Here is a 22,950-nt window from a genome sequence, read left to right on the forward strand (position 1 = left end):
CATACACTAAAGGGTTATTATTGAACTACCACACCAATCCCATATTATAATATGGGCTCCTTCTTATCATGAGTGTGTTAATCTCTCTGTGTTTAAGATATCGTATGCCCGTTAATTAATTGAGTTACTGACAACTCAATTAATTAACATCTGATTCCAAGAGTAGTACCACTCAACTTTATTATCATGCCGGACTAAGTCCACCTACAGGGTTTACATAATGTCCTTATGAGCTCCTCAAGGAGACATCATCAACCTAAATAATTATGATACAGATTCCTTCTATAATCAACAACACACCATATAAATAATATTATCTCCCAACTCATCGAGCCTATTGATTCAACGAATGAATCTCACCCATTGATAAGTTAAAGAAATAAATACTAAGTATACGTGCTTGTTATTATATAGGGATTAAGAGGACGCACATCTATAATAACAGAGGTTCTGATCTTTTATGCAGTCAGTATAAATCGAACAACCTCAAATGGTTCTGCTCAATATACACAAAGTATACTAGTGTAATTTTATAGTCAAGACAGACTAATACCAAATTATACTACAATCGTTCCAATGGTTTGTCTCAATCTATCTTAGTTGTGAGCTACTATTTATAATTTATAAGGAACCGATAACATGATCTTCTGTGTGATACCACACACCATGTTATCTATAATATAAATTAAATGGACAACTGCATTGACATATATATAAATATAAAATGCAGACATTTAATTTGACCAAAGTGATTCTCATTTTAAAATATTTCAAAACAGATATTCATACAAAAGATAGGCTTATAGTATACATCGCAACACATCCAACACTAAAATCACATCATATCAAATTTACATTTTTCTATTTTTAGTAAATTCCTATTATCTTTAGATAAAACCAAACGAATCAAATAGATCAAAAATTAAATAAACCAAAAAAATTTCATATCAACCAAACCGATCAAATTTTCCTATAAAAACTGAACCAATAAAATATTGACTAATTCAGAGTTTTTGATCGAATTAACCAAATTAATTGAAAATTTAAAACCTTATTCTATTTTAACTTTAAAAAAATCAAGATTTTATTTAATTAATTTTATTTTTAAATAAAAATAATTAAATTAATATTCATATTTAATTTATTCAGTTTAAAATCGAAATTGAATCGAATTAATAAAAAATCAAACCGTTTTTTTTTAAAATAAAAATTAAATTAATCGAACTAAATTTTTAAATTTAGTCGGTTCGATTTTATCGGATTTTTCTCACACCAATTTATGTTTAATTTTTTTCCTTTAATTGAAAGGAATTATTTTTAATTGAAAAATGTATTTTTTTAGTTAAAATTATGATTTGTTTTAATATAAAGAAATTGACAAATTTTTGTTTTTGGCGAAACCAAATATAATAAATCTAAAAATTTCTAAATTTAGTCGGTTCGAGTTTACCGGATTTTTCTCACACCAATTTATGTTTAATTTTTTCCTTTAACTTGAAATGAATTATTTTTAATTAAAAAATGTATTTTTTTAATTAAAATTATGATTTGTTTTAATATAAAGAAATTGACAAATTTTTGTTTTTGGCGAAACCAAATATAACAAATCTAAAAATATAGAAAACTACAGTAGAAAAAACCCATGATTTAACGTAATCACCCCTACAAGGCTTGTTATTTAATAAATGTCCTAAAATTATTTTAAATGCGATTAAGTTAAATTTGACCTAGGTTAGGCGTTTAGGGGTTTGAGGGTTTTTGTTTGCGTTCTTCGCCGTCTTCCGTTTTTCGCTTACATAGCTGACGAACGTTGCCACTGCCGCTGGCTCATCGTTCATTTTCACTTTACACTCTGCATTGCACAAGCGGTCGGAAGTGGAACACAAAGCTGAAGATGGAATACCTTTACAAAAAAGAGTTTGGAAAGGAATAAGTGCAAGTACTACGGGAAGAAGGGAAGATCCGATTATATGACTCTTTATATTATTGGAATTTATCTTTATTTTATTATCATTCATATGTAATTAATTATTATTATTAATTCTTTTTATTTTGTTATTATATTTATTACAACTATTAGTGATGTCGGCTGTGACAATTACAACAAGAAAATATGTAAATAAGGTGAAACAAATGATCAGAATTTTTTCCCAAACTTTTTTTTTCTGTAAATAGCATCGTATCAAATTTGTATTTTTTTTAAAGTAAAATCTTACCGTCTTTATATTTAGGATTAAATATTCGATCAACATGACTGAATTAAATAGACTAACAATTAAACAAATCAATATTTTTTCTACCGGATCAAATTTTTCTATAAAAATTAAACTCAGAAAAGATTAATTAATTTAATTTTCGACCAAATTAATTAAAATTTTAAAACCTTGTTCAATTTTAATTTTAAAAAATCTAAATTTTATTTATTTATTTATATTTTTTAAAAAATAATTAAATTAATATTTATATTCCATTTAGTCAGTTTAAAACTGAAATTAAATCTAATTAACTGTAAATCAAATTAAATTAAAAAATATTAAAAACTAAATTAATTGAACTAAATTTTTAAATTTAATCATTCGGTTGGGTTTATTAAGTTCGGATAATTTGATTTTACCGAATTTTCAAACCCGTTTGACTTTTCCTTTAATTTTAAATGAATTATTCTTAATTGAAAAATATATATTTTTAACTAAAATTATAATTTGTTTGGCGAAACCAAATATAATAAATCTAAAAATATAGAAAAATACAATGTGATTTAACCTAATCAGCTAGGCGTTTAGGTTTTTAGGGTTTTTGTTCTTCGCCGCCTAACGCCGCCGCCTTCGCCGACGAACGCCGCCTCCGCCGCTGGCTCATCGTTCATTTTCACTTTTCTGTGAGAGATGTTGAAGCGGAACACAAGGCTGAGAATGGAGTACCTCTACAGAAAGAGCTTGGAAGGGAAGGAACGCGAGTACTACGAGAAGAAGCGGAAGATCCGAGAAGCCCTCGAAGGTGTCTGTATTTATCCTTCCTCGTAGAATTTAAATAATCCCTTCGTGTTTTTTTTTTCTAATCCGGAGGATTTTGTTCCATGACAGAGGGGAAGCCTATTCCTACCGAGCTGAGGAATGAAGAGGCTGCGCTCCGCCAAGAGATCGACCTCGAGGATGAATACACTGCAGGTTCTGCTCTTCCGGCGTCTATCGATATTGTCTTGGTCAGAATCACTAAGTTTATGGTAATTGAAAGCTCTCGCTTTTCTTTTTCTTTCTTTTTTTTCTTGTAGTTCAAAAAACACATATAGACGATGAGTATGCCACCGCATCAGAAAAGGATCCAAAGATTTTGTTGACTACATCTCGTGAGCCAAGCCAGCGTCTTGGTCAGTTTGTAAAAGTGTGTTTCTGTACCCTCCCAATAGTCATATTTCAGCTGGTGCTGTTTCGTAGAAGCATCAAAGCTCTGTCCGTAAGTTTGACGTGATTATGTTATTCATTTAGGAATTAAAATTGGTGTTTCCCAACGCAGCAAGAATGAACCGTGGTAGTCAGGTATGCTCCTCAATTCTTCTCTAAGTATAAAATTGAGGCATGCACTTATAAGTGTCATTGTATTTAGTTATTGCTTTTTACAAATTAACTCATTTATTTTGCCATACTTGTTGGCATTTTGTTAGTGGGATGAAATTTATTAACGCTAAGGACATGGGAATCCATTGCATAGCATGGTCATCCTCATTTTTATGATTTGAACCTTGTTTAAAAAAATAAACTTCATAGTGCCATTTTTATAAAAAAAATCTATATTGTTAGAGATTTGTATCTATTTGTTGGATGTTTTTATAGATATTTTCTTGTTGTCAACTGACACAGTTATACATTGTTCTGTAGGTGATCTCAGAAATTATTGAGTTTTGCCGAGCGCATGAATATACAGATGTTATTTTTGTGCATGAGCATCGTGGTGAGCCTGATAATTTGGTCATTTGCCACTTGCCATTTGGTCCAACTGCATTCTTTGAGTTGCTGAATGTGGTATGTAGAAGTAAATTTTGTATCTTGCACAGTTTGTACATTTTTTAAACATCTGTACATTTCCTTGTCTGTAGGTGACCAGGCATGATATCAAAGACAAAAAAGCAATGGGGACAATGTCTGAGGCTTATCCTCACCTGATTCTGGACAATTTTTCAAGCAAAGTATGCCCTTAATCTATCTTCTTTCTTTTTTTGGAAGGTTGAATTTTATTGGCTAATTTTATGCTTATTGCTAGTATAGATTATATTGGTTTATAAAGCTACCCTGAAGATGAAACTGTCACTGAAATAGAAAAACCTCAAACCATTCGACAATTGACATGCTAACCTTGCGTGCTCATATTGTTAGCAGTGATTTGTGCTTTTAGATGATTTAGACTTCATACAAATTCATTTTAGTAGCATTGGTTTGAAGAGTGGGAAAGGATGAGCCTTGGACATATTGGGAGAGCTATTAGTGAAAAGACTGTTCATTAATATGTTGTTTCATTGAAAATTTTGTGGAGATGGATATTTTGTTCAGTGCACATTTGTATTGCTTTATCTTTCTTTAACTTTCTGCATTGGCATAAATACTCTTTTTTCCTTAGACTTGTTTTGCTTCATTGTGAATAACTACAGCTTGGTCAAAGGACTGCAAACATCCTTAAACATCTCTTTCCTGTGCCTAAACCTGAAACTAAACGAATAATCACATTTGCCAACAAGTCTGATTACATCTCATTCAGGTACTCCTTGGCCTTCACAATTTATTCTTTGATTTTCATTATCTGACTCTAGTTTAGGCTTTTTACTCATACCCTACTTTCTGATGTTTAGACATAAAACTTTTATGTGTAGATAAAGGGATATCTATCATGCAGTGGTTTTCGAGTGAACTCTACAATCTGTATAAATCTATAGTTGAACAGTAATTCTTTCTCTTTTTGATGTATTTAATGAATGGATTTCACATAGTGTGTTAGAATTGTTACTCCAAGAGTTGATAAAATAATAGCAATTAGTTGTAGCTCCTATACATTCTTGTCAAAATTGGTATTGGAATTGAACGAAAAAAACTTTAAAGTAGGTTATTTCAAATTGGTAGGATTGATGAAATTAGAATCATTTAGAAATAACAAAATAATAGTTTCATATGTTAGATACTAAACTATATATAAAAGTTTTTTTATCCTGGGCGCCTAGCGTGGGCGATGCTTATAGCATTGTTCACGGTGATTTTTATTATTTTTAAGCTCTCGGTTATGCCAATAAGATTTTGCTTTTATGATTTAGGGGTTGAGTTATAGTATTAAGCAAACAAAAAATTCAAATCGAAAAAAAAAATTTAGGTGCTCGTGGGGTGTGGAAGGTAAGATATGCAGTATAACATTTCTTTCTCTCTCTCTCTCTCTCTCTCTCTCTCTCTCTCTATATATATATATATATATATATATAAGCGTGATATGTTGCTTACCATACGCCGTGAGTTCGTCCGCGCCACAAGCTCCTGATTCAATTTTTTTTTTAAATCAACATTTCCTTAAAGATGAGCACTATACCTGTGAGCATCTAAAATTTTTTTATCTTGAACACTATAATCCAAGAGAAAAACCTGAACCCTAGAGGGAAAATCTTATTAGTTTAAACTCATTATAACCGCACTCCTAAATCCTAAAATCTTAAACCCTAAATACATATAATCTATCCTGAGCATCTAAAATTTTTAATTTTGAACACTATAACCCAACTACCCAAGAGAGAAGCCTGAACTCTAGAGGGAAAATCTTATCGGCCCAAATCCATTATAACCCAACTCTTAAATCCTAAAATTGTGAACCCTAAATACATATAACATATCCCAAAACAAAAAAAAAGACAAAAAACTTACTGAATGAATCCAGGTGCCTGGACCATGTCACGCATGGGCGCCTTGATCAATTCCAGGCGCCCTGAGTAAAGTCCGAACGAATCCGCAACAAAAGGTCCGTAACATATCAAATCTCTCTCTATATATGTGTGTGCCTGCGCGCGTGCGCGCAAATACTATTGTTAGAGTAGTAATACAAAAATATATTATGACAATATAGTAATGGTATATGATATCATTTTCAAGTTAATAATATTATATTATTGTTTGTTAATAAAAGCATAGGTTAGAAATATTAGGTAATAATAGATCATTAATATAAATGCAATGTTTAATAATTAATAAATCATATCTATTAATATCAAATCAATCAATATTAAAAATGTATTATAACAAAAGTACAATAAAAATGTGTTAATAGCAATCATTAAAATCATCTTAAATATTTCATTTTATAGAGATTTAGATGTGATGTAAATCACATCTAAATCAAAATTTGTTCAAATCAACATTAATTTCTCTCAATCAACTGTGTGTCAGGGAGAGACAAGACTCTCAGTCTAGATTACAATATTGTAATATTGTAACAATCTTGAGTGGACACAAGCTTGAAAATTTTAAGTTAGAATTTAAGACACTTGACACAATCTGTGTGTTTGCTAGAATTCATGATGGGTCAGCAAACTATTTGCTAAATCCTTGAATTTTCTGTTGATTCAACCAAATTCTAATCTATTTCATCCTTTTTGGCTTTCAATTTGGCCAAATTTTAATTCTTTACATCCATTTTCTTATGGAATCTAAAGTCATTTTGGGTATTTTCCATGAAGCTTGAGTTTTGGTCTAGTACATGGTAAAATAGGCAAAGGATCATATGGATTGTGTAAGGCATAAGGTGTATTTCAACGACTAAAGAAAATATTAGTTAAATGCAATTAAAAATTCTTTAATATATTCCAAAAATACTTGTAATATAATCTTCCATAGAGCTTTATGGAAGGATAAAGTTTGGACAATTACAGTTTGATGATGAATATTGTTTTGAATGATAACTCCATAGCCAATATCAGTATTTTCTATGGTTAAAAATAAAGATTTTTTATAAAAATATATGGCATTCCTCCTTTTTTCAATTGCCACTAGTATAGCTTTGTATACAGTTCAAAGGATTCACGTAGCTGATCTGAAATACTTGATTGTTCTGAATTATAACGCTGGCAATCCCAGTTATTCGATGTTTAAAACTACACAATTTTGATCAAATATGAGATTCCTCTTATTTCAATTACGATATGCGTTATGGGATTTTTCTTTCTTTTGGGATATAGGTTTGTGAAATACTTATCTGCAAATCACACACTCTGATCAGCATGTTTGGATATCTGCCTTGTAATTTCTGTCCTGTATTCTTAAACTCGATACACTTCAGATAGTGATTGAGTTGCTCGATCAACTTCTAATATGTATATACATTCTTTTCTTTCAGCCTGTTGTTTCATTAATTATCATTTGATATTTTGAAGTCAATTGAGCAAAGATGTTTCATTGATCAACAACCTATGCCATTTAAAGGAGATGTATATGTTACTGCTAGAGTCCCGATCTGCACTATCGGATGATTGACTGTTTCTTTTTCTGAACCAGGCATCATGTGTATGAGAAACACGGTGGCCCTAAATCGGTCGAACTAAAGGAGGTGGGTCCTCGATTTGAATTACGGCTTTATCAGGTAGTATTTTCCCCCCTCGGTTCAATCTTGTTCAGGTCTCCTATTTCCAAAGCATAATGTTAGTTCAATGAGTTCTTGGCCGCCAACTGATGACGCTCTCTTTTATTTTATAAAACTACTTCCCTACAGATAATTCTTGGGACGGTCGATCAACAAAATGAAGCTCAGAAAGAATGGGTCCTCAGGCCGTATATGAACACTGCTAAGAAGCAAAATGTTCTTGGAGCTTGAAGTCATAACACTGAAATCTACGTATCCTGTTTCACTTCATCTTCTTCAAACAACACCAGAGCTTCATTAACTGTTATAACCTGAATCCGTCAGTATAGTATCTGAGTGTATTATCAGTTCCATTTTACTTTTCTAATTTTATATTTTTAGTATGCAGGCTGTGGATTACACGTTACATTTGGAAAAGAAATGATCAACTAAAATCTACAATCATTTTTTTAATAATCCGGTTCTTGTGATCCTGATTAATTTTGAAGGAGATCAATTTTGTTTTATTAAAGTTTTTCAAATCATCAAGATCTTGATTGACAAGGGCCAGTGATTATTTATTCGGAGTGGTTACCGTTTTTAGGTTTGTAGAGGAATATATTTTCTTGTGGATCGTATGTAGGATTTGAATCTTAAATGCTAGATAACAGTTGGAGTGTCAGATAATTTTTTTTTAATTCTATGGAATTTTTTTTTTTTGGTCATCAACATAAATTGAAAAATATTTATGAATGTCTATTCATATGGTTAATATTTTTAGATTTGCTTTCTAAGGAGGGAAAATGCCTTGAAATGTATAGTAGTTGAGATTTTAATTTTAGATTCTTTGATTATTCGTTAGAGGACTTAATTATTGTCTCACTTATAAATATTGTTTCATTGTTAGGGGTGTAATCGAATCGAGTCAATTTGAACTTTAAGAGGTTTGAGCTCGGGTTTGGTTCATTATCCTTAAGTTCGAGTTTAATTCGAATTTTAATTCTTAAGTTCGAGCTCGGCTCATAATAAAATTAAATAGTTAGAGTTTCGTTTAAAATTTTTTAATTATTTGTGAGAGTACTTAGCTATTGTCTCACTTATAAAGGTTGCTTCATTGTTAGGGGTGTAATTGAACTGAGTTAAGTCAAACAGTAAGAGGCTTGAGTTTCGGCGCGGTTTGTTATCCATAGGCTCGAGCTCAAGTTGAGTGGAGCTTTAGTTCTTAAGTTTGTGCTTGGCTCATAATAAAATTAAATAGTTTGAGCTAGATTTGAAAAAAATTTATTTAAAAATTAAACAAGCTTAGTTCGAGTTCGTATATATATAATAAGGTAAATGAATCTCTTAACGAACATGTTCGTAAACTTATTAATGAACATGTTCGTATACTTCTTAATGAATACGTTTACGAATTAACGAATCAAATATTGTTATGTTTGAGTTTGGCTCAATAATATTTTCGAATTTGAAATTAAGCTCAGCTCATTAATTTAATTGAACGAATTATTTTTCCAATCAATATCCGAATAGTTTGTAAGTGACTTAGCTCCTTTACTGAATCATTGTTTGCCGAGTCTTAATTTGTATGGGATGTTTCATGCTGCACGACCGGATGATTCAGCCCATCTACATTTAAATTTTTTCACTTGTTTTTTTTTAACAAACGGTGGGTTAGCAAAACATTAGTCAAATCAAAATAATCTATCCACTCAAATTAATTTAGGAATTTAATTTGATTTATTTGAAAGTTTGAGTTTTTTTTATAAAAACATTAGTTATTTTGGTTAAATTAGTTTGGTTGTTGATTTTAAATTTTGTAAATCCATTAAATTGATTTTTACAAAATAATAAAGATATTAAAAGTATTTATTTTATTTTTAAAAAAATCAATTTAGTTTATCGAATTAATTGATTTTAATAATAAAAATTTGATTGATCTATTAAGTTTTAAATAGTTGGAGTCGTTTGGTGCTAACCGATTGAATATGGCGGTATCATCCACGCTAACAAGTGGTTAGATATTGATTGAGACAAACTAATTAAATACTGTAACACCCACTGAAATAAACGCACTTGTTATCTCCATAAACATTGCCCATAAGAAAACACAAACGGGAACCATGTTCACTTTCATTGACCTAACACTTTCACAAACTTAAACTTTATCAAAAGAAAGATGAGATAAAGATTGTTTTTTAAAGAAAAAGGTGTGTTGTTGTCAAGAGAATAATATCCGATGGATAGGGAATTAAACTTGTTCTAGGACACGAAAACATATCCAATTTGCCAAACTTCTTTTTTTTTATACCCTAAATATGCAAATAATTGAGAGCAATCAATAGAGCATCTGTTCTTATATTTTTAACGGATCAAATTCATCTTCACAAAATGTGCTTTTTTAAAAAACGCTTGATGCGCATTTTTAATTTTAAGGCCCACAAAGAGGCCCATTTGAGCCCATGATCCGGGAGCGGAGAACCGCTACTTGGTCTGTGTCCGTGGAGCGAAGCGGAAGCGCTATATCCTCTATATTATGCTCATATTTCCTTCTCGTCCGCATCGATCCGATTCCTCTCCGCTCTCGTCTCCACTCTCTCTCTCTCTCTCACTCATCACCATGGGGGTGTTCACGGTGACACGAAAAGAAACCACCCCTTTCGACGGACAAAAGCCCGGCACTTCCGGACTCAGGAAGAAGGTGTGTAGTCGATCGATCTTCTTTTCGTTCCTCCTCTGCAGATCTGGTTCTGGTGGTTGTTATCGCACAGAACTGCGATTAGCTTGTTTCTATCTGCATGTTCTTGGATTGCTTTTTTTTTTTCTTCATATTTTTTTAGCTTGTAGTGGTCTAGACTTTGGATCGTTCGTGCAGTTTGCGACTTCGTTGGATCGTGGTGATCTTGTTTTGATGGCGATAGTGAGAATTTTCCTTTTTGATTCAGGTTCTAGTTAGCATCTGAGTTGTTGATTTGTGTGGTTTCGTCTTTGGTCTCTAATTCACCGTAGCTTTGATGATCTAAAGTGATTGGTCGCTTGGCTTGTTCGTTGAATTTTTTTTTCTTCTCCTTTTCCGTTATTGCGAGTGGGTTACGTAGCTTCTGATTATGTTCAGGTCAATGTCGTAGGCTCGTGATATGGTTTTGGTTTCTGATTCAGATCAATGCCATAGACTCTTGTATATGCTATTATTTTTACTTGGATCTACCTGTTCTTGGATTTGCTATGCCTATTTTGACTAGATGAACTTTCAGCATATTCGTATTATATAAGTTTCTCCAGATCGTGGAAGATCTTGTTCGGCTTTGGTTTCCGAATATGACGTGGATCAATGGCGAGGCCATGGATTTTGCATCGATCTTATTGTTCTTGGATTCTCTCTCTCTCTCGCCCCCCCCCCCCTTTGTCTTTTTGGTTTCTTTTCTTCTTTCGTGAGTTATATTGCAGTCGTTTTGTGTGTGTTACGCACTAATCAATCTAGTAGCTCTTATTGTCTGGTCGGAGTTTGGAGAGTGTTTGAGAAAGGATACTATTTTGCAGTTGCTGTGTAAGGTTGTTATGGAGATCAGTACTAATTACTTTCTATAAAGTGTGATTTCATGCCTAACTTATCTTCCAGCATTTGCAACTCTCTTTCCATTTTTTTCCTACATTAAGAAAAAAATAGAAGTTGAAGTCACCCTATAATCATAGCATAACAACTGTCTTATTTATCATACAAATATATGCTTATAATTCTGATCGTCATGTTAGATGCCATTGAATTGTCCAATGTGGTTGTTATTTTTTTTTCCTGCATCTGCTATATTTTTTAGCTCAAAGGTTGATGATCCTTGTGCTTTGGAGCTCTGGTCTTGATCATTTACTAGGCAGATATATAGTTAACACAAAGTGTGTTTTCTGTAAAAGTGGCATAACAGCTTTCTAGGATAGCAAAAAAGGAACATTATGTTATAATGACAAACTAAATTAAAAAAAAAAATCAAAGTTATTATACAAAATTTGAGTGAGTTCAATATTGTTAAAATTCATAATTCTTTGAGCAGAATGTCAGGGATATGAGTGCTATTGGTCTCCATAAATTGTCTCCTGTTTGTCCAATAAATGAGACCATTAGGATTTCTGATGGAACATGATATACTTTCTGAAGTAAATTATTCTTAACCTGTATACTCTGACTCGCTTACAGGTGACAGTTTTTAAGCAGCCACATTACCTTCACAACTTTGTTCAATCGACTTTTAATGCCCTTCCTGCAGATAAAGTCAAGGGTACATTTTTTTTTACTTATCTCTTGCTTAATTGTTGCTCCAGTAGTAAGTCCTGAACAATTTTAATGTAATTTGTTAGTGTAAGATGGTGCTAGTTTGCTTACTTTATTCATTTACACCCCCTTTAGATTCTAGCTTTTAGTTCAAAATTGCTATTCTGGATGTTTACTCTCTATCATTTATATTGTACTAAAAGAATGTAAGAAAGCTTACTATTCAGATTTGGGTTTACACAAAGCTTAATGGATGGAAAAGATCCATGTAGCTAACCCTTGGCCATTGGAATTCAAAGCTTGTTATTGTTGTAACATGAAATTGAGTATTGACTGATAATTTCATATTGGACAGATAATCTAAACTGTTTTCCTTGGGTTAATTTGGACTTTTCAATACAAATTAACATACAAAATAAATTTAAAGGTGGAGTCCTGGATGGGAGCCATAATAACATGGACAAAAATTATAATATTAACAGCTCACTTCAGTATCATGCTCTACTACATTATGCAACAATTTGCACAGATTAATTGTGGCTTTCTGAGGAGGTAGCGTCATTTTCTCCTTCCCATAAACATAATTCATTGAAACTGCTTGTAGGGTGTGCGTGGTTTACAACAGATCTACATGGTACAATATGGCCAGTAAATACACTTTTTGCTTTGGGGCATGAAAGAAACCTCTTAGCATTAGTCTATGCCTCCATGACAATAAAGTGATTTACTTAATTTCCAAGATAATCTTCCACATGCACTGATATTACATTGATGAATATTGCTTTAATTGACCAGAGATTTCCAAAAAGTTCCTCAAACGCAGACTTGGATACATTGATTTTGACTGTTTAATTAAACCTGAAGAGCCATAAACCAACCCAACTTATGTTAGGAAATGGATAAATACATGTTTAGCAATGGAAAAAATAACTTGATCCCCAAAAAATATGAATCTAACTCTGAGTATTTTTATCTATTTGGTATACCCAAAACATGAGACTAATTCAACAAAAAAAAATTTAAGATTTGTTGAGATCCTTAGCCAAGTCTATCCAAGTTGGGCCTCATGTTTAAAATGTATGACTCAGTTCAATGGATTGAATTGGGTTACTTGTTGATACCCTTGTATATAACCCTAAGCTTCAGCAGGAGTACTTTTCTTTTGTTTTTCCCCCTTATATATATATTTATTATTATTATTATTATTATTATTATTATTATTATTATTATTATTATTATTATTTTGCCTAATAGTAGCTTTTGTCTGCTTAATATAATAAAAACTGATTATCTCTCCACCTTTCTCTAAAATGAAATTGAAATTATGCCCAGGAGACGCTAAAGAAAAGCTTCCAAGTGTTTCTGTGGACTCTGTTCCTATCTCATCCTTTTTGGATGCTCCATTTAGTCATTACTTTTAAACAACAATTACTTAAGCTTGAAAATTATATAGTGAATAATTCTTTCTGTATTATAGTTTAACGTACTATGTTGGTGCAGGGGCTACTATTGTTGTTTCAGGGGATGGCCGTTATTTCTCAAAGGATGCTGTTCAGGTACTCTTTTATACATAAATACATTTTCTTGCACGTAGCATGTTTCATAAATTTTTACTCTGTTCTTTGATATATGTTTTGTAGTTGCTAAATACATTTTAAAATTGAACAACTAATCAACTTTTATAGTATGGATTTCATATCTTTTGATAATTAATTCTGATGGGCTGTTTCAATTAGGAAAATTGGAGTTATTGAGGTTGTTATTTGCAAATGATTTCATGGTAGTTACCAATGTACTATAATTACTATTTGTCCTAACTCCTACAAATTGTATAGCAAGGCTTGTGAGAGAAGATTGCAGGTTTTGATGTGACGGTGGTGAGAACAGTATTTGGCAGTGACTAACTTAGGAGCCAATTTCATGTTTGGATGATATTTCCAACGTTAATTCATGAAACATGTTTTTATCATCTTGATTTAGTTTAGATTTATGGGGGTATACTCTTAAGTACTATAAGGGTGTGTTTGGTTCAAGTTATCATGTATAACCTTGGTTATGTGATTATCAGGTAATCATATAACTAATGTTATAGGGAATAAAACATAATCTAATGTTGTTTGGTTTAACTTAGGTAATGCAACAAAAATTTGTTTGTTTGGAGGTTTTAATGTATAACCTAATTTAATATTTTACTTTATTACCCTCGGTTACAAAACCAATAATACATATTATTATTATTGTTTATCTTTTTGAACTTCTTTTTGTATTTTTTAAAACTTCCCCCCCCCCCCTCTCTCTCTCTCTCTCTCTCTCTCTCTATATATATATATATATATATATAATATTTTCAAAAATACAACTTTATTTTTTAATAAAATATCATATATTTTTATTTTTTTATTTAGTTTTTATAATTTAAAATAAAATTTTCATTATAAAAATTTTAGGGGTATTTTTATCCCAAAGTTTAAATATCAGAGGATATTTTTGGCAAAATTTTTTTGTTAACACTAGAATCGAGAAAAATCATACTTTTAAAAGGTTTTCTGATTCTGGGTTGCATGCCCTTTTTGCCTATGTGTCAGGAAAGAATCATTACTCGGGAATTACCAATTACCTAAATCAAATAGAGTTTTCGTTGATAACTTTGAATGGATAAGGTTATCAAGGATAACCTTCAACCAAACGCATCCTAAAAGTTTAAATATGACAATAATTTTTTTAAATGATAGAATAGTTAACTCTCCATCTCAATCCCTTAAGGAAGAGGCCGTGGATTGCACAACCTCCTTATGTTCCAAAAAATTATGAAACCCCTTATGTAATAAAGATTCTACATAATCTTCTTCGAATCTGTTGGAGTTATATTGATTTTCTTTAATTCTCCTTCCTATATTAACTCCTACTTAGGATCCATTTGTTTGCAAACAAATAATTTATTTGTGGAAAATATTTTTCTAGAAGAACTTTTCTATGAAAATGGATTATTTTTTTGTTATACAACGTGCCACTAAAACCTAAAATCTGTAAATATATATTTTCCTGTGTTTGGTTCTCACTAAAAAATCCTTATCAAGGTTTAGTCGGCAGTTTGGTTCAACCAACAGTTAGACTTGGCAACATGTCTGGCCTACTGAGACCATTTGAACGGGCCAACTCACCTAAACCAACTTACCCACACAAATTGATCAATTATCCAAATAAACTGACTCAATCGACTCGACCAACTTGACCCATCGGACTAATCAATTAGACAATCTGACTCGACTACCCTCCTGCCCCCTCCCCCTGAATCAACTAGCCCTTTTATTCCACTCGCTTTTCTAGCCTACTCAGATTGTCCAACCACTAATACGGCCTAGCCCAGTCAGATTTCTGGCCCACTTGGAGTTATTGAACTACCCATCCTTTTCGGCTTGTCAAGATGAATCAGCCTTCTCAAATCGATCAGAGCACATAAACAAGATAAAATTTGGAGAACAAGGAGTTTATTAATAAAGCAAATTGATTGATTTCCATTGTTTCTAAGGGCATTCATCCTCCTTTAAAGAATGTCCATCATTAAAAAAAAAATCTGTTTTCTTTCACAAAATCTAGCCCAGATTATTAAGGGCAACATGATGCATGAAGCTTTTGCCAATGCGGGGTCCTAGGAAAGGTTTATTGAATGCAATTTTATCCTGGTAAGAGGTTGTTAAAATAAAATATCCATTAACCATAATTTTCTATTGCACCAATGACCAAACATTGGAAAACATGAAAAATATTTTCAGTGAAACAAATAGAGCCTTAGTCTCCCTCCTAATATTAACTCCAGAGCCTTACTCCCTCCTAATATTAACTCCTTATCTCAGGTGTTGATGTTGGAACCATAATCAATCAATTTGATTTTGCAACTTCTCATAAGTTTCATCACAACCTTGCAAACCTAGAAATAAAATTTCTTCTGTGAAGGAAACTTTATCAAGATCTCCACCAACTTCATCTTTTGAAGATTTCTCTCCTGAAGATGTTATCAAGTTCAATGCAACCTTTGATCCAGAGCACTGTCATCAAGCTTCTCAACTTTTATTCTAATAGCGTCTTTATCTTCATTGTTATCAAATGTCTAATTCAGTTTGTTTTTTTTCTTTCTTTTTTTATTTAATTAGTTGTACATAAATAGTATCTATCTCCTGCTTGAGCAAAAAATACAGTTTGTAGCTCCATTAATTCTATGTGATGGGTTGGTCCCACATTAGGTAATTGAGTTATATAGAGTACCCTGTAGAGTGCGACAAATTTGATGTAATGATTTTTTTTTATAATAAAATAGTACTTTATACATCTCAACTAAGTCATACTCATTCCATTTAATTACTGTTAAACTGCTTCAAGTATTTATTCAATATGACAAATGGTCGTTATTGGTTTTCAAAAATATAATTGGATTTTGTACATAGTGTAGCATAGAGCTAGATGTTTTATGGAACTACAGTTGGTGGCAGATGAGTTTGCTTGATTGGTTCAAGTTGCTTTTGACAGTCGATATTTGCTTTAAACATTGATCTTGAACTTTATCAATGAGTATTTTAGGAAATATAGACATTTTAGAAAAGTCTGCAGAGTGAAGGGAGGAGAAACAATGAGTATATAAGATTCTTATCATTCTATTGCAAACACATTTCATCCAATTATTTGCTAGACTAATTAAATTAATGTTCATCACGTGTACTATCAGATCATTGCTAAGATGGCTGCTGCAAATGGAGTTAGACGTGTTTGGATTGGAAAAGATAGTCTTCTCTCAACACCAGCAGTTTCTGCAGTCATACGTGAAAGAGTTGGTGCTGATGTTAGTGCCTCTATACTGTTTATAAATCACATCTATTTTATGGTGGTTTTAGACGAGTTATTGCCTTTTCTCCTGCTAAAATAAAAAATGCATTAATTCCCTGGTTTTTGATTCTCTTACTTCAGGGATCAAAGGCCACTGGAGCTTTTATCTTGACCGCAAGTCACAACCCAGGAGGTCCACATGAGGTATATTTCTTTTCATATTGCCTTTTCACCATATGTAAACATTCTATTTGGTCTCGCCTTTTAGTTAACTAGTGGCAGCATTGCTTTCTTAATGGGGTATGCAGAGTGATGCTACATTTTTTTCTTCCAGTTGTAAGATATGGATGGATATGTAATATGTCTTGAACTGTGGCTTGTTTATTCTTCTTGTAAAGTTAATCAAGAACCAATTTGCTATGGCTTGCAATGAAAGTACAGTCCATCATTAGCTTTTAAAATCTACATAATATCTTTTGAACTAGCTGGACCTGGACCTGGACCTGGACCTGGACTTAGGAACTTTCTATGTACTATCTTTTGGATTAGTTTGAGACTTGTTCGCCAAATATTTTAGGCAGGGCTTCCTAGACATCATAAGTACACAATTGAAAGATCTAGGATGGATGCCTTCCTAGACATCATAAATCATAATACAATATTGAAAGATGAGAAGTCTTAGCTGGTCCTCTTTTTAGATGTAAAAGTAGTCATGTTTAGTCTTTATATTTTTCATTAATTAGTCACAAATCTACATTCTACCATTAAATTACTTCTCAACTAACTCCTAATGGTTGGATTTCTTTCTATTATATTATTTTCTTTTATGTTTTCTTTACCTATATGTTATCACTTTATCCATAATGCTTTATCAAGTTCAATCTAGTTAAAACTTCAAATCATAAGATTTAGTATTAAGGGTAATTAAAAAGGTAATGCACCTGCAATTCCCAACTATTGGATGACTTGTGATTCATGCAACTTCTGATATTGATATATTTACAATCTTTTTGTTTATCTTTCTTTTGACACTGATGTTTAATCTGTTCAATTAACAATTGGACTTTGGTTTTACTAGGATTTTGGAATAAAGTACAACATGGAAAATGGTGGGCCTGCTCCTGAAGCTATCACTGACAAGATCTATGCCAATACTACAACAATAAAGGAATATTTCATTGCAGAAGATCTTCCTGATGTATGTTCTATGTTATACGGTTCTCTTTTTGGTATCTTTGATTGCAAACTTGATAAAAGTTTGATGACGAGTAAACTATTTTGCAGATTGATATTTCTGTTACAAGTGTAAGCAGCTTCTCTGGACCTGAAGGTCCATTTGATGTGGATGTCTTTGACTCCACCACTGACTATGTTAAACTTATGAAGTAAGTTTTTGTCTTGTTACTGTGGGTACGGTAATATATATGCTAGGGTTTTTTTATTGTAGCAATACTTTGAACTTTGTTTCATGATGTTTCTTTAATTTTTTAATGATGATCAATGTATACCATAGTGGAGCAAGGATGCTATAGTGCACAGAATGTTGCTCTGGAATGGGAATATCTTTAAATAATTTGAAATATTTTATTTTCCATATATTACATTCATGTATTATCTTCAGGTCCATTTTTGACTTCCAGTCTATTCAAAAGCTGCTTGTGAGTCCAAAGTTCACATTCTGGTATGTAGTTTAACTTCTTTGCTGGTATCTTTGATTTTGCACTGCTTATCTTACTTTGGTTATCTACTGTTTTCAGCTATGATGCACTCCATGGTGTCGCTGGGATTTATGCAAAACGTATTTTCATTGATGAACTTGGTGCAAATGAATCTTCACTTTTAAATTGCACGCCTAAGGTTTCTTGATTTCTCTTTAGTGATATCTCTTACTTTATAATCTGAGATTATGCACTTATATTCTATTAAGCATTGATCATTGTTAAATAGGAAGACTTTGGAGGTGGGCATCCAGATCCTAACTTGACCTATGCAAAAGAATTGGTTGAAAGAATGGGATTGGGAAAATCAAGCTCTAAAGATGAACCACCTGAGTTTGGTGCAGCTGCTGATGGTGATGCTGATAGAAACATGGTCCTTGGTAAAAGGTATTTTGGGTTTCAATAGATAAGATTGGCAAACCTACTATGGGGATGATCCAGAGTTCTTATCCTGCATCACTAGGTTTTTTGTCACTCCATCAGACTCTGTTGCTATAATTGCTGCCAATGCAGTCGATGCTATACCATACTTTACCTCTGGTTTGAAAGGGGTGGCCAGGTAATGAAGTTCTTTTCATGTGCAATAATCAGCTGCGGTATCTGTCTTTTTTGCTATTTTATTCTGATGCTGAAAGTATGATTACTGCAAGCTGAGACAGCTGAGTAAAATATTGAAATTTTATATTACTGAATTAAAATGCAACACCAAAATTCTTTTTGGCCACAATATCCTGTGATGTATTGATCACATATGATACACACAATTTCACATATTTAGCAACTTTTTCGAGTCCTTAGTCTTCACTGCTAACTTTGCTCATCTGGTCTTCAGGAGTATGCCTACATCTGCTGCTCTTGATGTAGTGGCACAGAATCTGAAACTCAGATTTTTTGAGGTGGGTATTTCATGGAAATCAAAGTTTTTGTGAAAAAGAGTTAAAACATAAGCTGGCATATTTCAGGTACCTACTGGATGGAAATTTTTTGGCAACTTGATGGATGCTGGAATGTGTTCAATTTGTGGTGAAGAGAGCTTTGGGACAGGTTTGTTAAATCCTTTTATTCCCTCTATGCATTTTGGTTGTAAAATGTAGGCTGTCTTTCCATTATTCTTGTAATAAAAAACTGCTAGCTAGCTTTCAAACACAACATATTGTTGTCATGTATATCATGTTTATTGGGGCAAACTTGGTACATCTTCAAGGGGGGATCAGTGGTCATTTCTTTGAGTGGATTTTTATTGAGAAATGCTGATCAATCATTGTCCTTGTTCACACTCCAATGCATAATTATGCATCCATCTGGAGATCGAACTCAAACTGGAGTTTACATGCCTATGTTACTCAAATTTGGATATATGTACTTGACATGGGTGTGGAGTTTAACTTGGATTGTCATCATGTGACATAGATATGGAGGGGTAAGATGCAGAGTCCAACATATTAGAGAACATGACTATGGGTTCAATTAGTTGAATTGGTCAGACCCTGTTGGCTTTAAAACTGACATCTTAAATATGATTTGTTTTTGACACAACGTATTTTATATAAATTTAGCAAAATATTAAAATAAAGATAAACCTACTTGAAGATATGAAAACTTATGTTCAATAAAATAATATCTAAACAAGATTTCCATTTGTTCTAGTATATCATCATAAAATACAAATATATTATGATGGCCTAAACAAGATTATTTTTTAACATGCAGTAGTAAATATTCAATCTTGATTTTAAAAAATTATACATCACAAGTAAACCTATCATATTTTGGTTCAAATTAGATTTGAATAGAAGTGGTTTTCCTGGTTATTGTTTTTTTTAACCTGGTTTTTCCCTTTAAAAAAGAAAATTAACTCCATGGTCTGGACTGGGTTTACAAACACTGTTTTTGATGGCCTTTTCTGGCAGGCTCTGATCATATTCGTGAGAAGGATGGAATTTGGGCTGTTTTAGCTTGGCTTTCAATTCTTGCTTTTAAAAACAAGGACAATCTAGATGGGAAAAAGCTGATAACTGTTGAGGATATAGTTCGTGGGCATTGGGCCACTTATGGGCGTCACTATTATACTCGTTACGACTATGAGGTACGGGCTGTTTCAAGCAAAACTTGGTACTATGGAGAATCAAATATTGCCAAATTCTTTTTCGGTGACGGATTGCCCTTGTTTAATGTTGTTTTTTGGTAAAGAATGTTGATGCTGGAGGAGCTAAGGCACTTATGGCACATTTGGTGAACCTTCAAGCATCACTTCCTAATCTTAACAAGTAATGCTACTTTATTTTTTCTGCAGCATTCAGATATCATGCTATTTCCTATCATTGTTTTCTTGAATGCAAACCTAATGACATTTTATTTTGCTATAGACCTATGCCTAGATCTTGGTATTGTCTAAATTATATCTTCTTTCTTCCTTTCTGAAATTTTAATTGGAAGTTTCAGAGTCAGGAGGATTCTAACCTTTGTTTTCTTGTATTTTCAGCCATATGAGAACAAACAAGAGTTCTATTTTCAGTTCATCTGGTTGTTTTTTTTTTGTTATCTAATTTGTGCTCAATGTATGTAGCGAACACTTGCCAATTATATCTCATGTCTATCTCATGTCCAATTTAAAGTCGTATGAAGGAGAAAAGTTTTGGATGATGATTTGCCTGAGACTTTTGAACCGTTGATGAAATCGATTACATAAGGTGCACTGACTTCTAACTAGAATGATCACCCAAAAAAGAGAAACCTAGTTTTAAGTTAGCCAAAACAATTGTCTGCAAGGTAGTTAGGAATCAAAACCCTCGTACTCTTTTAAATTTGCCGCTCTCTTATTTGTTCTTCTCTGTTTTTCAGAAGCCCTCTTCAGACGTAACTGGAATGTGGTTTAGCAGAGTAGTACTGGTTATCAATAGTTCATTTTGGACGGTTCTAAAGGAAGCAATCATGTGCGCTTAATTTCGTTAAGCATGTGTTTCTTGTTTTGTTTAGGGTAATAAAGGAGATAAGATCAGATGTTTCAGATGCTGCTCAAGCTGATGAGTTTGAATACAAAGATCCTGTCGATGGCTCCATCTCAAAACATCAAGGCATCCGATTCCTCTTTGCTGACGGTTCACGTCTGGTATGTTAAAACACCTACTATATGAGTGCTTTTATATTCTGACCCAGGCCTTAAAGAGCTCCTCGCATAGAATGTTCTCATTTTTTTTTGTTATAATTTTACTAAATTTCATCAACTCTGTAGAATAGAAGTGCAAGGCCTTTTGTTGTATGGCACAATTAAAATTGAAAGCGTGTTGTCTTTCTCAATGGTACGAGTTAACCGTATCATCTTTTTGCATCTGACGTGAATTGTAGGTATACCGGCTATCAGGGACTGGTTCTGTGGGTGCTACTATCCGAGTCTACATCGAGCAGTACGAGAATGATTCAACAAAAACAGGAAGGGACTCTCAAGAAGCACTATCTCCACTAGTGAGTAAAGTGCTGCAGTTTTTTCCTTTTCCTAATTCATTCGTGGAACTTAAGCAAATAATGAGTCGGACGCTGTTGGTGTTGCAGGTAGAGGTGGCCATTAAACTATCAAAGATGGAAGAATTCACTGGGCGATCTGCTCCTACCGTGATAACATAGAACAAGTGTAGTGGACCAAGCCACTAATAACGCTCGAGTATTTGGCGATTTATCTCTTCCTTTCTTTCTGCAACGACTGTTGTGTTCGGCGCTAGAAAGCATGGCTTTCTATATGTTTTTTAAATAATTTTTGAGAGCTCAATACCAAACTCGGTGCTCATGGAAGATACACAGCAACATTCATGAGGCACTCATGGTAGTGACGAAAAGTCAAACCCCTTTAATTAGTCCTTATGTTCGAAACGTTTTTCATGGCATTGGTGCGTCTTTATGCCCATAGATGGATCACCTACAATTAAGAATTATCATGAAGGATGCTAAATCACCTCGATCCAAGGAATTTGGATCCATGGTGGATTGGAGTCATCTCTGGTATTATATAATATATATCGCAGAGTTCCATGATAGATGCGAAGTCATTTCTAGAAGCAATAGCATGTGATGCTTATGGATGACGATTGTTTAAGTAGGGTAGCAGCAGTGGGTTGTGCCCCTAACAATTTGACGCCACTTGATCGTGCCAGTCCTGCCACAAATGCAGACGAGCTCTAACTGGGCATGCCTAACAGTCCGAATTTAATTGTAACAATATAGAAAATAATTATAAAATTAAAATAGGGTGAAATGATAACTAATTACAAATTTTAAATTAATTAATAAAATTATTTATTTTTTAAAAAATTGTGAACTAATTTTAACGTGTGGGTAGATTCATGTGTTGCCCTTGACCCAACTTTATGTTGAGTAGGGCATAACTCACTGGCAGGAAACTCATTACCAGCACAAGCCTGTGGACTTATTGGGTCGTATATGACATGGTTTGAACCATGCCTAATTGTGGATTACCCGATTGACATTTCTACGGAAAATGTGTCACAATTTAATTTGAACAAATTTAAATTAGACAAGCATGGTTATCACATTGAGCATGAGTCTTCACCATGTTTGCTGGAA

General features: G+C 32.9%; 2 protein-coding genes across 2 annotated transcripts; both read left to right on the plus strand.

Moving 5' to 3' along the window:
- The first annotated feature begins 2,744 nt into the window (after positions 1-2,744).
- Positions 2,745-8,055, plus strand: LOC122006524 (U3 small nucleolar ribonucleoprotein protein IMP4-like). The gene is made up of 9 exons (XM_042562068.1): positions 2,745-2,997; positions 3,084-3,167; positions 3,272-3,381; positions 3,486-3,536; positions 3,876-4,019; positions 4,094-4,183; positions 4,643-4,749; positions 7,515-7,599; positions 7,729-8,055. The coding sequence occupies exons 1-9, from the start codon at positions 2,886-2,888 to the stop codon at positions 7,828-7,830; spliced, it is 885 nt and encodes a 294-aa protein (XP_042418002.1). The 5' UTR covers positions 2,745-2,885; the 3' UTR covers positions 7,831-8,055.
- A 2,064-nt stretch (positions 8,056-10,119) lies between these two features.
- LOC122006525 (phosphoglucomutase, cytoplasmic 2) lies at positions 10,120-22,248 on the plus strand. The gene is made up of 18 exons (XM_042562069.1): positions 10,120-10,276; positions 11,765-11,846; positions 13,340-13,395; positions 16,560-16,673; positions 16,799-16,861; positions 17,736-17,855; positions 17,942-18,042; positions 18,279-18,338; positions 18,415-18,514; positions 18,605-18,762; positions 18,839-18,934; positions 19,208-19,271; positions 19,338-19,419; positions 20,286-20,461; positions 20,566-20,642; positions 21,352-21,484; positions 21,721-21,837; positions 21,925-22,248. Exons 1-18 carry the CDS (start codon positions 10,196-10,198, stop codon positions 21,994-21,996), a joined length of 1,752 nt encoding a protein of 583 aa, XP_042418003.1. The 5' UTR covers positions 10,120-10,195; the 3' UTR covers positions 21,997-22,248.
- The last annotated feature ends 702 nt before the right edge of the window (positions 22,249-22,950 follow it).

The sequence above is a fragment of the Zingiber officinale genome, chromosome 7B (genome assembly GCF_018446385.1).
Source record: "Zingiber officinale cultivar Zhangliang chromosome 7B, Zo_v1.1, whole genome shotgun sequence".
NCBI lineage: Eukaryota > Viridiplantae > Streptophyta > Magnoliopsida > Zingiberales > Zingiberaceae > Zingiber > Zingiber officinale.

Bases quoted from the DNA above. Each gene is read 5' to 3' on its own strand.
- LOC122006524 (XM_042562068.1), top strand. From the start codon at position 2,886: ATGTTGAAGCGGAACACAAGGCTGAGAATGGAGTACCTCTACAGAAAG. The intron at 3,537-3,875 runs GTATGCTCCTCA...ATTGTTCTGTAG, and splicing joins GAATGAACCGTGGTAGTCAG to GTGATCTCAGAAATTATTGA. The intron at 7,600-7,728 runs GTAGTATTTTCC...ACTTCCCTACAG, and splicing joins TTGAATTACGGCTTTATCAG to ATAATTCTTGGGACGGTCGA.
- LOC122006525 (XM_042562069.1), top strand. From the start codon at position 10,196: ATGGGGGTGTTCACGGTGACACGAAAAGAAACCACCCCTTTCGACGGA. The intron at 11,847-13,339 runs GTACATTTTTTT...ATGTTGGTGCAG, and splicing joins TCCTGCAGATAAAGTCAAGG to GGGCTACTATTGTTGTTTCA. The intron at 21,838-21,924 runs GTGAGTAAAGTG...TTGGTGTTGCAG, and splicing joins AAGAAGCACTATCTCCACTA to GTAGAGGTGGCCATTAAACT.